Consider the following 17,868-nt stretch of genomic DNA (forward strand, 5'->3'; position numbering starts at 1 on the left):
AGTAAGTAAGGGCTATATACAGGTATAGATATAGTAAGTATAGATAAGTTCACCGCTTTCAGACCCTATGGAGCTAGCTTGCGTACATTCCCTAATGTGTCAGGACTCAGGCTAATAGCAACCCTAACAAACAAAACATGAATAGATGAGTTACTCTCTGTCCCTCCCTCTTTCCCTCTGTTTTTCTTCCTCACTCTCTCTTTCTCTCCCAGACTATAGTGTATTTAATCAGGAACAGAAGGAGGGTGACTGTGATGCCTCCTCTTTGGACGACACGGACCAGCGGCTGCTGACCTTCTCGGACAGCAAGCCAGACACAGTGACTGGCCACGCTCTCTGGAGGCAGCAGTTCAGCACTGTGGCCTGGCTACACATGCTCAACATGCGCCGGGAGAGGAAGGCTTTCATCTACACGTGAGTTGTAGAGAGGAGCCTGTGGTCTCCCTGGTTGTGTGTTAAAAAACCAAACTATGGGCGGCTACGTGGTGTAGTGGGCAAGGCGCTCGCCACAAAGCCACATCTGGAGACGCTGGGCTTGCCTGTTCGAGCCCAGCGCTTCACATTTGCTTTCAGTTTAGCTGGTCGTCCGTACTAATACACATTGGCCGTATTAGGGGGTGGGAAACTGATGGGTGGGCATCGGGCGTTGTGGACAGCGACTCCTACAGGTCGGTTGGTGCGCCTGCGCAGTAGAATCAGCAAGTGTCGGGGGCAGCGTGAGCCTCCCACGTGTTACTCCTCGCCACTGAGAGGTCGAGCTGCGCAGGTGAAAAGATGCGACTGCTGTTACCTCAAGTACCGGAGGGGACTTGTGCTATGTATGACTTAGTCCACATTGCAGCCGGCTTGTGGGAGGCAAGAAACAGCGTTCGTGACAGGGGAGGGTTGAATTGGATGATACGAAATTGGGATGGGAGAAAATATAGAAAATGGGAGAAAAAGGGGATACAAAAAAAAAAAAAAAAAAAAAAAAACGACTGTGTATATATATATATATATACAGTACATTTGTAGGGTTGGGATTGATTTAAGGTGCACTATGTAGTTTTGTGAGAGTCAGAGAAGTGAATAATGGTATATTTTCATAACTGAATAAACAAACTGATCCCTGGAATACTGTTTGAAGCTAGAAAGCTACCTGAGAAGTTACTGTTTCATTGCTTTTATTTACAAAGGCCCGCAATTTAGTTTGGTCACAACATCTAGTGACTGAATGTTATCTATAGCACCTTCTTCCCCCCCCCCCCCCCCCCCCAAGGGTCAATGGCCTCTGGAACAGTATTACATCATTCACATTTTTGAAAATAATAAAGCAGTCCTTCTTTTTTACCGACATGTCCTTTTTTCCCTTCACTTCTTTCTCGTATGTGAAGAGTGAGAATGTTCATCAATTCTTTCCTTGTTTGTGGAATGTGAGAATGTCCTTCGATTATTTTCCTTTGACCCAAGGTTTTTTGTTTTTGGGGTTAGGAATTAAAGAAATAAAAATAGAAAGTAAAACACATCAAATGAAATAATATTAAATAAAATAAAGTAAAATACAATAAACAAGCTAGCGTCTGAACTTGGGGGGATTTCGTCTCCTGTAACACAACGGTAAGTATATAATTCTTAGGTTATCATGCAAAAAGTAAATTTCTCATCTATTCTTTTAACATTTCAACTGAAGTCTGACCTTTCATGTTTGACATATTCCTATAGCACCTTCTTAATATAATAATAAATTGGTAATTCACTTTTTTTTACTCAACCAGGGAAAAAATATAGTCGTCATCTGTAGTCTTGAGTTGTAGAGGTTTGCATGTTTTTGGTGTCGTAATGAAATTAACGAATTTGCCCTCTTTTCTTGATCCTCCCAATCACAACTGTTGTTTCCTTCGGCGGGACACAACAGTAGGAAGTATTCATCAAGTCTTTCTTTTGCTCCTTCTGAACAACTATGTTTTTGTCCAGTCAGTAAACAGACATTTTATCTTTCCACTGTACTGGCACTCCTCTTTCTCCCTCCTTATCTCTGTCTCCTTCCTTATCTCTCTCTCCTTCCTGATCTCCTATGTGTGCTCCCATCTCCCCCTTTTCCCTGTCCCTTCTTCCCTGTCCCTTCTTCCCTCTCCCTTCTTACATCTCCCTCTCTCTCTCTCTCTCTCTCTCTCTCTCTCTCCCTCTCTCCCTCCCAGGCTGGCGCTGTTCCTGGTGTTTGTAGCAGCGGTGCTGGTTCTCTCTCTGGCCACGGGGAACATCCAGATCCACTCCCCTGACCGGCAGTTTCTGCCTGTATACCTCCTCAATCGGAACCAGGGCTCCAGGAAGTACGCCACCAGCTTGCTCGTCCAGAACTCCTCAGGTCAGTGTGCCACAAATGTATTTTTTATTTATTATTAGCTGAAACTACTGCTTGGGAGGGATAGACTAGGCAGAATTTCAGAAAATGTGCTTGTATAAAGTGCTGAAGGCATTTCGTGTTTATTTTTGGTACACAACATTTCTAGGGGTATTAAGGGGTGCTGAATCCAAATTTTCTGTATACCAAGCTCAAAAATGTCAAATAAGGCCTCAAAATTGAGAAATCCAACATGGCTGCCAGCACCAGGGCCTCTCTCCACAAAAACAGGTGCTAAACCAACAGTTTTTATTCTACTGACATGAAACTTTACACAGAACATCTGCACCTATGGAGGAAGAAAGTAGGAATATAGCTGGGGTGCAACCATGAGTAACAGGGTGTTTTTGACTGTCTAACTGTAATCTTTGTATAGGTGAGGATAAAAAAATTACATTTCTTCAGTGTTTACAGGAATACGACAGCAATTTGGTAATAACTGTACAGTGTTGGACACCAACATTAGAATCCCCCAAGTCTTAGCTTTCTTCAGGTACCAAGTTTATGCAAGTAGCTCTTATAAATCTGGATATATAAGCATTTTAATGTAAGCATGCTGTTTAGGCGAATTTTCTAAAAATAAATGGTGGGGCTTAATGAGTTAAGTGTGACTACACAAGGTACAAACCTGAATTAAATGTGCTTTTGTAAGTTTTCTTACATACATCAACAAGGACGTAGTCACATCGGAGATTCAAGAATCCATACTTGGCGCAGAACACCTTGGACAGGCACAACTGAACATGTTTGTGGACAAACGTTTGTGTGAACGTCCAGATAGTGACCAGCACCTGAACCTGAAATCACCCATTTGAAAGAACAAAGCCAAGACATTTGCCTCTTTGTATGAAGTTGTGCAACTTTCCAAGAACAAGCAAAACACCATCAAAGTGGACAGGCAGATTCTACAAAGGCTCATCACAGCTTACAGAGCAGGTCGTAAGGTAGACCTTGACAATATCCTCCAGCATGAGCTCATGCCCACCCCGCCATCTCTGGCCACAACTAACGGGAGTCTACATTCCACCAACAAGTCTGTGTTCGCAAATATACTGACGAAACAAGTTAAAACCCCTGCAGATCTTACCCTTCAGGGACCCAGCTGCCTGGTCATTGATGGCCAAGCTCTGGTAATGGCACTCGGAAAGCCACCTGACACTACAACATTTGGTGACTATGCCAACAAGTTCACTGACACCGTGTTGAAGATGGGAGCAAAATACCAGAGAGTAGATGTCGTCTTTGACAGATACCATGACCAATCCATCAAAACAGGCACAAGGGTGAAACGCAAACAGCGCCACAGACCAGTACGTCGTGAAATCAAAAACAAGTCTGTTCCACTTCCTGCCGATTGGTCGAGCTTCATGGCCCTTGAAGACAACAAATCAGATATCGCTCAACTACTCTCAAACCACCTGATAGAACACAGCCCGGATGATGAACCTGTAGTTGTAGTATCAGAGAGGTTTGCTGAAGCGACAACTGTCAAGTCAACAGATCCAGATCTTGAAGTCTCCTCTCTGAGTGCTGACCATGAGGAAGCTGATACACGTCTGATTTTCTCATCCAGGCTCCAGTGGAAACAATCGTTGTGTCAGCGCGTGACACAGATGTGCTGCTTCTATTCTTGGCTCACTATGACAGAATCCGATGTACGCATCTCTACATGAAAGCTGGATCTCTACATCTCTACATCCACCTGCAAGACTGTATACTCTAGACTGTTTGTCGTTAACAGAATTGTGAACATAATGCCTATAACAGAGAGAAAAAAGGAATGAAGGAACAGAATAAATCACTGTAAGGAAAATTGTATCATGTGTTCGAATATACTTGTACGGGAGCTGGCTATAATCTTTTAAGTATCTTCTACTCTATTATATTCAGGAAGAGTCACATGGCATGTATCGAAGCATGCAACTGTAAGAAAGTCAACACCTGCCGGAACACTGAGGAAGAGTGTGAATAAGCTGTCACTGTAAGGATTACTGTAACGTTCAAACGTACAGAGGAAGATTCCGGTAAAAAGCGGGAAGGTGGAATAGCTTTCATGTTGAACAACAATTGGTGTGATCCAGGCAACGTGAATGAGCTTTCAAACCACTGCTCCCCAAACCTCGAGTATATATCCATCAAGTGCCGGCCATTCTTTCTCCCGAGAGAATTAACGTCGGTCATTCTGATCGGAGTGTATATTCCACTACAAGCAAACACAGGCGACGCGCTCTCCAAGCTCCACAACGAGGTAAACAAGCTCCAAGCAGCTAACGTTGCTATTGTGGTTGTGGGTGATTTCAATAGCGCTAATCTGAGAAAAGTGCTGCCAAAATTCTACCAGCATGTGACTTCTTCTACCAGAGGCGGGAATATTTTAGACCATTGCTACTCGCAATTTAAGAGCGGTTAAAAAGTCCTTTCGGCAAGTCAGATCATGACGCCATCTTTCTTGTACCGCAGTATAAACAAAGTCTCAAGCACATTCCTGTAGTATCGCGAGAGGTGGATGGTGGCGTCGGAGGAGACGCTCCAAGCTGCACTAGAATGTACAGACTCGGGGGTGTTCCGCGATAACACAGATAATATTAATGACTACACGGAAACAGTGCTGGACTTTGTTTGTACTTTGGTAGAAGAAACAATCCCCTCTACCACAATTAGAGTTTACCCAAACCAAAAGCCCTGGGTAGACAAATCCGTCCGTGAAGATCTGAAGGCGCGCACCTCAGCATACAACGCCAGGCTTGTGACAGGCAACATGAATGACCACAAGGTGGTGAGATACAATGTTAGGAGGACAGTAATAGAAGCAAAAAGGCGCTACAGGGATTCAATTGAACTTCAATATGAACAGGCTGACTCTAGAGCTATTTGGCAGGGCCTCAGAACGATGACAGATTACAAAGGCACCTCCCTCAAACTGAACAGTGACATCCAACTGGCAAATGATCTCAATACCTTCTATGCGAGGTTTGAGGCTGGGAATAACAGCACCAGCCTACAAACCACTGCAATGGAGGAGGGGGGGGGGGGGCACTGCTGATGGAGACTCAGTGTTCAGGATAACAGAACATGAGGTGAGGAGGACGTTTAAGAAAGTGAATATCAGGAAGGCAGCAGGACCGGACGGTATCCCCGGCCGCGTCCTAAAAGTCTGTGCCGACCAACTGGCCCCGGTATTCACTGACATATTTAACCTGTCCTTAGAACAGGCTGTCATCCCCACCTGTCTGAAGAAGTCCACCATTATCCCTGTACCCAAAAAATCCAAGCCAGCTTGCCTCAATGACTACCGCCCTGTAGCTCTCATCTCCATAGCCATGAAGTGCTTTGAGAAGCTAGTGAAGGGCTACATCTGTTCCTCCCTCCCCATCAACCTGGACCCCCTGCAATTTGCATACCGCCCCAACAGGTCCACGGAGGACGCCATAGCCCATGTGCTGCACACAGCAGCATCACACCTGGACAAGAGGCAGGGGAACTATGTGAGAATGCTATTCATCGACTACAGCTCAGCATTCAATACCATAGTCCCCTCCAAACTCATAGCCAAGCTCAGGGACCTGGGCTTGAACTATGACCTCTGCCAGTGGGTCTTGGACTTCCTGACGGGCAGACCCCAGGTGGTGAGAGCAGGCAACTGCACCTCCTCATCCAGCACTCTCAACATAGGGGCCCCCCAGGGCTGTGTCCTGAGTCCCCTCCTCCACTCCCTGTACACACATGACTGTGTGGCACAGTGGAACAACAACATAATCATCAAATTTGCTGACGACACAGTAGTGGTGGGCATGATCTCTGCAAACGATGAGAGGGCCTACCTGGAAGAGGTTAAGGTTCTAGCGGGATGGTGTCAAGAGAACAGCCTCTCCCTGAACGTCAGCAAAACAAAGGAGATGATTGTGGACTTTAGGAGGTCGGGGTCAGGGACTACAGCCCCCTCAGCATCGACGGGGCACCGGTTGAGAGAGTGAACAGTTTTAAGTACCTCGGAGTCCACATATCCGAGGACTTGACATGGACCACACACATTGACAGTGTTATCAAGAAGGAAGTTCAACGTGAGTCAGAAGATCCTCAAGAACTTCTACTCATGCACAATAGAGAGCATCCTGACTGGCAATATCACCTCCTGGTTTGGGAATAGCACTGCACAAGACCGCAGCAGACTACAGAGAGTGGCCCGTTCAGCCGAACGCACAATTGAAGGTGGGCTTCCCACTCTCCAAGACATTTACAACAAGCGGTGCATGGGCAAGGCTAAGAGAATAATCAAAGACTCCATCCACTCAAACAACTGCCTCTTTGAACTGCTGCGATCAGGCAAGCGATACCGGAGTCTCCATGGCAAGCACAGAGAGACTCAGAAGGTGCTTCTATCCCCAGGCCATCAGGATGCTCAATGAATGAACAATGAACAATAAGCAAACCATCAACACACCCACAGCGCACATACAGTCACTTAAATAAACAACACACTGTATCACCCACTTTACCACTTTAGACACACTTTACACTTTATATTTATATTATTGGTAAGGAAATTGCACATCATTCTCATTCCTTATTGCACCTCACCACTACAAGGTGGCACCACAAGCTAAGCTATACCTCACCATTTTTGTACCAGCTGTACATACTGTATATATAGATACACTGAACAATTTTGTTGTTTACACTTGTTTACGTACTTGACTTCTTGACTTTCTATTTTATACTTATTTTATACTATCTTGTTATTATCTAGCACACTCTCAGGAGCAACACACAAATAAACATTTCATGCAAAGTATTCTGTATTCTGTATGACAACTAATAAAGAAACTTGAACATTCACTTATATTGATATGGTAAAATTATATTTTTATTTTATTATATTATAATCTATTCTATTCTATTCAGGAAAAGTGGCATTGGATGAATCATGCAACTGCAAGACACCTGCGACACCTGCCTGAATACGATTGAGGTTACTGTACCTAAGCTACTGTACGCATATTAAGGACTATCTAATTTGCATAAATGGCATGTTGATTAAAAAAATTCAAGAGAAAAGAGTTTGATGAATAAATCCATGGCCTGGGATCATCCTGCTTTTCTTTCTTATTTGGTTGATGAGTTATGCATCAATAACGACCACCGTTTTTGCTATGAATATGAGTTTCAAGCAACATTTTCACAACTGATCTAAAATCAGGATATGATTTTAAATTCCTCATGTATGCAAACATATAAAAACACATGTCATTCATGTTTCTACCTTGTTTAGTCAAAAAGATATGCACTTAAATAGATTTCAGCCCGGCGCTGGCGGCCATGTTGGATTTCTCAATTTTGAGGCCTTATTTGACATTTTTGAGCTTGGTATACAGCAGATTTGGATTCAGCACCCCTTAATACCCCTAGAAATGTTGTGTACCAAAAATAAACACGAAATGCCTTCAGGGTTATGATTTTCTGAAAATTGACCCTGTCTAGGAGGGGCACACCGCTGTGAAGGAAGACAAAATAACAGCAACATGGCATCTTATCTCGATTATCTTGTTTTCGTGATCGTGGGAAGACAAAATCATAATTGAAACTCAATTAATCTCCCAGCCTTACCTTACAGGGCAAAAGAAAAACATCTCTTTTTAAATTCCCTTCATAGGCTCCGATATCTCTGACTTTATCCATAACCTGGAGTCTCAGGACATCAAGGTTGAGATGATGAAGCAGATGGATTACATGGCAGCAGCTCCGCACAGTGCTGCCATCAATGTCACTGGATCCAATAAGGTCAGTTTAAATCTAAGGTCGCTTTCACATATAGTTTTGGTGGACTCGGTGCGGTTCTGGGGGTGAAGTTGCAACATTGTTGCATTCTTCATTTGGTTCGCCTGCGTTCACATAGAGAAATCTGTCAGCGCACCGAGACCTTCTGAACAATGTCACGCGGTCGAAAAGGGCGCTTGTCTATTGGACAGTGGAAATGTGTGTGTGGCTGCAAGCCGTGTGTGCGCGCGCGCGTGTGTGTGGACTGTCTGCGAGCCCTCCAGATCAGCGGAGCGAGTTTTGACATGGCATTGATCCATTGTTCTATTGAAGCACATTACCACCATCCTCTCGCTAAACAACTTGTAGACCAATAATAATAATATAATAATAATAGTATTGACGTGGCATTGATCCATTATTAATGCCGTGCGCCTCGGTAATAATAATAAGCCGCGTTTTTCTTCCTTCTTCCCAAGATGCACAGTTAGATAGATAGATAGATAGATAGATAGATACGGTAGATAGATAGAGAGATTAGATGCAGTGTGCTTGTTTTGCAGCGAGTGCTGCAAGCAGTGGTAATAATAATCACTTCCTATATTTGGTTCGCGTTTGGTCCGCTGAAGCCGAACCGAGACCTACGTTTTCAGGCGGACTAGAGTTCGCCTGCTTGGTCCGCGGACCGAGTTCGACGCGCATTCACACAGACCCGAAAAACCGGACTATCGAATTCTGGTCCGAAAGTCCGGACCAAACAGCCCCTGTGTGAAAGCGACCTAATTCAACTTGGCAGGGCGACCGAGATCACTCTTGTTTACAGCAACCGCCTGGCGGAGGTTACAGACACACACAAACACACATATACAAACACACACAAACACACACATATACAAACACACACAAACACACATATACAAACACACACAAACACACACATATACAAACACACACAAACACACATATACAAACACACACAAACACACACAAACACACACATATACAAACACACACAAACACACATATACAAACACACACAAACACACAAACACACACATATACAAACACACACAAACACATATACAAACACACGTGTACACACACACATGTATACAAACACACACACACACGTATACAAACACACGTATACAAACACACACACGTATACACACACATACACACGTATACAAACACACGTATACAGTACATAATCGCACGCACACACACACACACACACACACATACGTATACAGTACCTAATCACACACAAACACACGTATACAGTACATAATCGCACACACACACACAAACACCGCTACTGTTCCTAATTTATGCAAATGACATGTCGTCAGCTTGTGACTGCAACTTGTTCCTGTTTGCGGACGACTCAGCCCTGCTGGTCTCTGACAAGAACAAGTTACAGGTTGAAAAAACCCTCAGCTCGGAACTAGGCAGAATCTGCATATGGCTCGCTGATAACAAACTATCATTACACATGGGCAAAACAGAGTCCATTCTCTTCGGCTCAAATAACAAACTCAGCAAGACCGACGGCTTCTCAGTTACAGTGGGTGACAATATTGTCACAAGGAAAGATGAAATTACCTACCTGGGTTCCATCCTAGAGGCTAATCTCTCCTGTGACAAAATGGCATCCAATGTAATAAAAAAAGTCAACCAACGAACTCGATTCTTGTACCGGATCTCCTCTCTGGTAAACAAGAATACCCTGAAGACTCTGGCAGGAGCACTCATTCAGGGGTACTACGACTATGCTTGCACCTCATGGTACCAAAGCACCTCAAAGGCGCTAAAAACAAAATTACAAACATCTCAAAACAAACTGGTCAGACTACTGCTTGACCTTACTCCTAGAACCCACCTCACCCCTGCCCACTTTGACAACCTAGGATGGCTTAGAGTAGACGACAGAGTACAGCAACTTGCAATGGGCCTGGTCTACAAGATACACTACACGACCAAGGTACCCATGTACATGGCAAAATACTTCCCAAAGGTCAGTGAATACCACGATCACAACACCAGAGGGAGCGCCACAAATCATGTTAAACCCAGATTCGGCTCAAATAAGGGACTAAACACGTTTCGCAATTATGCCACATCAATGTGGAACGCCCTACCCAAAGCTGTAAAGGAATGTGGATCACTACCCACTTTCAAAACCTCTCTCAAGGGACACCTACGGGAGACTGCAATTCAACACTGGCCCCTGTAAATATCCTAACCCAACCCCCTCCAATGTACAGTCATTTACCTAGTATGGTTTTGTCAATAGTCCAATGTACAATTTTGTTTGTTTGTACAGTGTCTCCTCCCCCCCCCCCTCAATGTACAGTTTTGCTTGTTTATACAGTGTGCCCCCCCCCCCCCCCCAACCACCTCCAATGTAAATTACCCAGTATGGTTGTCAATATCCCAATGTACCCAACCCCCCCCACCCAACCTCCAATGTACAGTTTCTACGTCAAATGTATATACTCCCCTTTCTTGACTCCTTCTGTATCACAAACAGTACTGTATTTGCAAATCTGGTATGTCATAAATGTATAGATGTAGCAGTACTGACTATCTGTATGTCATGTATGTCATATATGTCCTGATGAATTGAAAATGGGGGACCCTGATGTAAACAAGACGAAAGTCTTTCTCTGGTCTGCATCCCCTTAACAATTGTGTGTATTGAGCTGTACTGTATTGTACCCATTCTGCAATCTGTTAATAAAGTTTTCAATCAATCAATCAATCAATCAATCAATCAATCAATCAATCAATCAACACACGTATACAGTACATAATCACACACACACACAAACACACGTATACAGTACATAATCACACACACACACAAACACACGTATACAGTACATAATCACACACACACACAAACACACGTATACAGTACATAATCACACACACACACAAACACGTATACAGTACATAATCACACACACACAAACACACGTATACAGTACATAATCACACACACACACAAACACACGTATACAGTACATAATCGCACACATAGAATCAGATTCACTCACTGGCTGAATCCCAATCGCCAGACCACAGACTCGCGTACTGAGCCCTCAAGGACTTGGATGATTTCTCAAGTTCGGGAGTCCAAGAGGGTGCCGGTTGCAGTCAGCATTTTGAACAGCACTACTCCCCTCAATCAACAGAATCAATCAGCTGTGCAGTACTTACAGCTACAATTACAACTACAACTACAGCTGCCTTTCTGTCATCTTCTACAAGTTACCAAATCCAGAAAATAACTGGAGAAACGTGTCATGGCTCCCTCCTCTCTTTCAACACGAGATTAAACTACTGTTTGGGTCCCACTGTGAAGGAAGGGTGTGCTGCATTTACAGCTCAAGTTAAAATGAGAGCAACATGGCATGCTGCTAATTGTTTTATCTTGATTATCTTGTCAGACAGAATCATAATTTGAAATGAAATTGAGTCGCCCAGCCCTAGTACAGCATCCTACGTGTACATTCAGGTGCAACACAAAGAGAAATATTGTCTCTCTTTACTCGTGTCAGTTTGACAGTTGATGACTAGCAAAACTGCCGTAATTGTTGACATTTACAAAAGCTAGACCATTTCCAAATGTAACCTATTCAACATCTACAGTATAGGCCAAAGAGCAGGGTTTCAGACGCTGAAAGCTCTCTTTGTGTGTGTCGGCAGGGTTTGAGGCGCTGAAAGCTCTCTCTGTGCACGACGGCAGGGTTCCAGACGCTGAAAGCTCTCTTTTTGTGAGTGTCGGCAGGGTTTCAGACTCTGAAAGCTCTGTTTGTGTGTGTCGTCAGGGTTTCAGACTCTGAAAGCTCTGTTTGTGTGTCGTCAGGGTTTCAGACTCTGAAAGCGCTCTTTGTGTGTGTCGTCAGGGTTTCAGACGCTGAAAGCTGTTTGTGTGTGTCGTCAGGGTTTCAGACGCTGAAAGCTCTGTTTGTGTGTGTCGTCAGGGTTTCAGATGCTGAAAGCTCTGTTTGTGTGTCGTCAGGGTTTCAGACGCTGAAAGCTCTGTTTGTGTGTGTCGTCAGGGTTTCAGACGCTGAAAGCTCGGTTTGTGTGTCGTCAGGGTTTCAGACGCTGAAAGCTCTTTTTGTGTGTGTCGTCAGGGTTTCAGACGCTGAAAGCTCTGTTTGTGTGTCTCGTCAGGGTTTCAGACGCTGAAAGCTCTCTTTGTGTGTCTCGTCAGGGTTTCAGACGCTGAAAGCTCTTTTTGTGTGTGTCATCAGGGTTTCAGACGCTGAAAGCTCTTTTTGTGTGTCGTCAGGGTTTCAGACGCTGAAAGCTCTGTGTGTGTCGTCAGGGTTTCAGACGCTGAAAGCTCTGTGTGTCGGCAGGGTTTCAGACGCTGAAAGCTCTGTTTGTGTGTGTCGTCAGGGTTTCAGACGCTGAAAGCTCTGTTTGTGTGTGTCATCAGGGTTTCAGACGCTGAAAGCTCTGTTTGTGTGTGTCGTCAGGGTTTCAGACGCTGAAAGCTCTGTTTGTGTGTGTCGGCAGGGTTTCAGACGCTGAAAGCTCTGTTTGTGAGTGTCGTCAGGGTTTCAGACGCTGAAAGCTCTGTTTGTGTGTGTCGTCAGGGTTTCAGACGCTGAAAGCTCTGTTTGTGTGTGTCATCAGGGTTTCAGATGCTGAAAGCTCTGTTTGTGTGTGTCGTCAGGGTTTCAGACGCTGAAAGCTCTGTTTGTGTGTGTCGTCAGGGTTTCAGACTCTGAAAGCTCTGTGTGTGTCGGCAGGGTTTCAGACGCTGAAAGCTCTGTTTGTGTGTGTCGTCAGGGTTTCAGACGCTGAAAGCTCTGTGTGTGTCGTCAGGGTTTCAGACGCTGAAAGCTCTTTTTGTGTGTCTCGTCAGGGTTTCAGACGCTGAAAGCTCTGTTTGTGTGTCGTCAGGGTTTCAGACTCTGAAAGCTCTGTTTGTGTGTGTCGTCAGGGTTTTAGACGCTGAAAGCTCTTTTTGTGTGTCGTCAGGGTTTCAGACTCTGAAAGCTCTGTTTGTGTGTGTCGTCAGGGTTTCAGATGCTGAAAGCTCTTTTTGTGTGTGTCGTCAGGGTTTCAGACTCTATAAGCTCTCTTTGTGTGTGTCGTCAGGGTTTCAGATGCTGAAAGCTCTTTTTGTGTGTCTCGTCAGGGTTTCAGACGCTGAAAGCTCTTTTTGTGAGTGTCGGCAGGGTTTCAGACTCTGAAAGCTCTTTTTGTGTGTGTCGGCAGGGTTTAAGACGCTGAAAGTTCTGTTTGTGTGTATCGGCAGGGTTTCAGACTCTGAAAGCTCTGTTTGTGTGTGTCGGCAGGGTTTCAGACTCTGAAAGCTCTTTTTGTGAGTGTCGGCAGGGTTTCAGACGCTGAAAGCTCTGTTTGTGTGTGTCGTCAGGGTTTCAGATGCTGAAAGCTCTTTTTGTGTGTGTCGTCAGGGTTTCAGACTCTGAAAGCTCTGTTTGTGTGTGTCGTCAGGGTTTCAGACGCTGAAAGCTCTGTTTGTGTGTGTCGTCAGGGTTTCAGACGCTGAAAGCTCTGTTTGTGTGTGTCGTCAGGGCTTCAGACGCTGAAAGCTCTGTTTGTGTGTCGTCAGGGTTTCAGACGCTGAAAGCTCTGTTTGTGTGTCGTCAGGGTTTCAGACTCTGAAAGCTCTGTTTGTGTGTCTCGTCAGGGTTTCAGACGCTGAAAGCTCTGTTTGTGTGTCTCGTCAGGGTTTCAGACGCTGAAAGCTCTGTTTGTGTGTGTCGTCAGGGTTTCAGACGCTGAAAGCTCTGTTTGTGTGTCGTCAGGGTTTCAGACGCTGAAAGCTCTGTTTGTGTGTGTCGTCAGGGTTTCAGACGCTGAAAGCTCTGTTTGTGTGTGTCGGCAGGGTTTCAGATATAGCGTTGCGTTCAACAGCACCACAGTCCACTCCCTGCCCATGGCAGTCAACATTCTGAGCAACGCCATTCTACGAGGCCTCAACGGAACTGGGAAGATCCGAACCTGGACCAAGCCCTTTGACTATGTGAGCATTTAACACTTAGTCATGAACCATATTAAAATCAGATGTTCCCTGAAATTATCTTTTTATTTATTTATTAATTGATTGATTTGGTTAAACGATACTGATTCAGTTCTTCCACTGTGGCGCTCCCACAGCAAATCCCAGATGCTACGTCCTATGCCCTGGTGTACATAGAGGCCATCATACTGGGCATGCTGGCAGCTGGAATGCCAGCCTACTTCGCCATGGACCACACCCGCGATAGAGAGGTAACCATTCAGTCCTGATTAGCAGTAGTGGTGATGATGATGATGATGATGATGATGATAAGGGAATCACGTTATTGGTACAGCAAGTTGATGGTTCCCACAATAAAGGATACAGTATACTTAAAAAAATGGAGAGAGGCACAAAAAAGGCATCCATATTAGAAGCTTAAGATTAATATCTGGACATATTCTGCATGTGTATTTTCATATAGACCGCTGTTAACGATGATGACGATCATTTATCATCTTTTAGAATATATTAGCTTAATTGGTTATGCTGTGTGCACTATTTTACAAGTCACATCCACAAGCACCCTGAAGCACTAAGATAAGATATTCCATTATTGATCCCCTTTGGAAAATTCGGGCATCATAGCAGCATGGGGGGAGGGGGGAGGGGAGGTACACATATGGCATGGTAATAGTAGAAAAACATAAATATATGCAATCAAATTTATCTGAATATTTAAACAATCTTTTAAAATAACAGTGTAAACAATATAATTAACTCTGAATATAAGAATATGAGAAAGTAATATAGAATACAACAATAAAGAATTAGAATCTAAATATATATACTATGAGTAAAGTAAACGGTATACACAGGTGCAGTACACACAAGGTACCCTAACTGATATATGTCATATTGTCTATATTCCAGTGGGAGGATGAATGTACTTGTCGGGTCTTGTTCTTCCCCCTGCAGATCAAGTGTCGCTCCACGCTGCGTATCTCCGGCATGGTGCCGTCAGCCTACTGGTGCGGCCAGGCGGCCGTGGACATCCCCTTCTACTACCTCATCCTGTCCTGCATGACCATCATCCTCTTCTCCTTCCACACGGGGAACCTGCTCACCTCCAGCAACCTCATGGCAGTGGTGAGTGATCACTTCTATTCGATTTCATTTCAAACCTTTATTTAACACTTTGAGTGCCAACGACGAGAAATCTTGTTAGTTCATGCCAACCGTTGAGTGCCAAGCGACGAGAAATCTCGCTTTTAATCGTTATTTTTTTTATTAGCGATTTCCATTCATTTTTCATCAATCTAGCCTCACGTTACCATTGGGACTGGCTTTGAGCTCGAACAGGGAAAATACCGCCCCCTATCGTCTCTCCGGATGGTATTGCACCCATTGGATTGGACTGAATGAAATGGATGGGAAAAAAAGAATCCGGATTCCACATTTTACTTATCAGGCATGTAACCCGAGCCGATTGCAGTCATCGCCGACCCTCAGAACAGCGTGGATTATGTGTTTCCAGTACCCAGCGTTGGATCAATAAACGCGATCGATATTTGGAATGGCAATCAGGAATTGGAATAATCTTTTTGGAGAACATCTGATCTGAGGTAAGGAATCTATTTTTACCAGTCTTGGGGTAATCAGAGTTTTTTTCACTTATATCCAGTGATGCCACAGATTACTTGTAAAAGTAATATGATTACTGATTACTGATTACTCCTTTAAAAAGTAATCTTAGTTACTTTACTGATTACTTGATTATCAGAGTAACTTAGTTACTTTGAAAGTAACTAGGTTACGAAGTCGTCCCCCCTGCTGCTGCCACAACATAAGAATGACAAAAAAAATTTAGTAAAATGTACTCAATTTGAGTAAAATGTACTAATAGGGCAGGTATGCCTATCTTGCTATCTATAGATCTATAGATTTCACAAAAGATAAATGGTCAATAACACCACATGTAGGCTGATATGTAGCCTACCTTTGAGGCCTGCCCCATTCAGATATGGTTCTACGTTATTATTATTTATTATTGTGTGAATGAATGAATGAATGAATGAATGAATGAATGAATGAATGAATGAATGAATGAATGAATGAAAACTTTATTTAACAGATTGCAGAATGGGTACAATACAGTACGGCTCAATACACACAATTGTTAAGGGGATGCAGACCAGAGAAAGACGTTTGTCTTGTTTCCATCAGGGTCCCCCATTTTCAATTCATATAGACATTTATGACATACACAACATACATGACATTTATGGCATAGGGACATATAGGTATTTAGTACTGATACATTTGTGACATAAACGGTATTCAAATATACAGTACTGTTACCCCTAGATCATGACAGAGTATATACATATGATGGGGAGGGGACTGTACATTAGGAGGGGGTGGGTGGGTGGGAGGGAAATATATATACGGCGGGGAGGGAATATATATACTGCAGTGTTGTGTCAGTGTGCTACTGACAACCTACATACTGCAGTATGGTGTTCCATGTTCATGGAATAGTGCAATGCAAAATATGTTTAACTCAAAGGTGGAACATACTGTTTGGCTGGTGATGCAGCTCCGAGTCCTGTAGAAGTCGATGGTCGTGCTGTGCAGCTGCTGTATATTCCATATGCGGTAGACAGTATTTTGTTTCCTCCGCAAAGTGAATGTTTTTTTCACCCGGCTTAACAAACGTTAAGTAGACTAGTGAACTTCCAGTGCTGCAAGAAAGCGTTACGAGCGCGAGCTTCTCCCTGCTAGCGCGCAGTTTAGGTCAGGCTGAAAATAACAATAACAGCCGCGCCCACCAGCATGGATCAACACGCGAGGTTACGTGCTCAGACACGCTTTGAAAACGTGACATGTGACGTCACTCCCAAAGAGAAGTAAACAGCTCTAAGCGTATTTTTGACTGTCGAAAACGAAATAAAATACTGCATTCCTCCTGCATTATGAATTTATGATGAGATAGTAACGAAATAGTAATGCACAGCCACTTGGACAAGTAACTGCAATTAGATTACTGGCTTTTAAAGATTAACGCGTTAGATTACCATTTTCGCGGAAAAGTAATCAGATTACAATAACGCGTTACTTAGTAACGCGTTAGTGGCATCACTGCTTATATCTCAGTGTGTCCCATATATGTGTGTGTGTGTGTGTGCTGATCAGGAAATGGATAATAGATTTTCAGCCCGCTTCTCTAGCGTGCATAAGTACACATATACTATCGATTCATAAATAGGCCGAAAAATTACAACGTGTTTTGTGTATTCCACTTAAGGGCGATTCCTGCAGAATCTCTTTTTCTTTCTGGAAATCTCCAAAAACGAGCGTTTTTCAAAATGGTATAAAACGGAAATGTACTATTAGAAATGTTGACTGCAAACAAGTCATTGATAAGCAACTGGCGTATTAGACACATAGCCATAATTTAAGATATAGTTTATGCGTTCGCAAATGTGCTTGCCCTCTCATTGAATAGAGCGCTGGCAAAATCATGCTCCCCCTGCTGGCACTGAAAGTGTTAAAGGAACACGCCAACATTTTGGGAAATCTTCTGCGGACATGGCCGGTTAGTCTTTGGGAGACTACGTCCATGTCCGCTTCCATTCACTGTGCTAAGCCAGGCTAACGTGCAGCCAGATGGCTTTCTACTCAACACAGAGAGGAAACTGGTATCTATCTTCTTGTCTTTCTCTGGAGAAGACGGTAAGCT

At 43.9% G+C, this 17,868-nt stretch overlaps 1 protein-coding gene across 1 annotated transcript in view; it reads left to right on the forward strand.

Annotated features, from left to right (window-relative positions):
* abca5 (ATP-binding cassette, sub-family A (ABC1), member 5) overlaps positions 1-17,868 on the forward strand; it is a 116,948-nt gene that overhangs the window by 68,830 nt on the left and 30,250 nt on the right. The window contains exons 18-23 of the mRNA XM_084322613.1: positions 213-414; positions 2,178-2,344; positions 8,031-8,158; positions 14,013-14,150; positions 14,285-14,398; positions 15,105-15,275. Coding sequence (XP_084178739.1) covers positions 213-414; positions 2,178-2,344; positions 8,031-8,158; positions 14,013-14,150; positions 14,285-14,398; positions 15,105-15,275 — 920 coding nt within the window. The remainder of the gene's footprint in view (positions 1-212; positions 415-2,177; positions 2,345-8,030; positions 8,159-14,012; positions 14,151-14,284; positions 14,399-15,104; positions 15,276-17,868) is intronic.

Source organism: Notolepis coatsorum (assembly GCF_963971535.1).
Source record: "Notolepis coatsorum genome assembly, chromosome: 10".
Lineage (NCBI taxonomy): Eukaryota > Metazoa > Chordata > Actinopteri > Aulopiformes > Paralepididae > Notolepis > Notolepis coatsorum.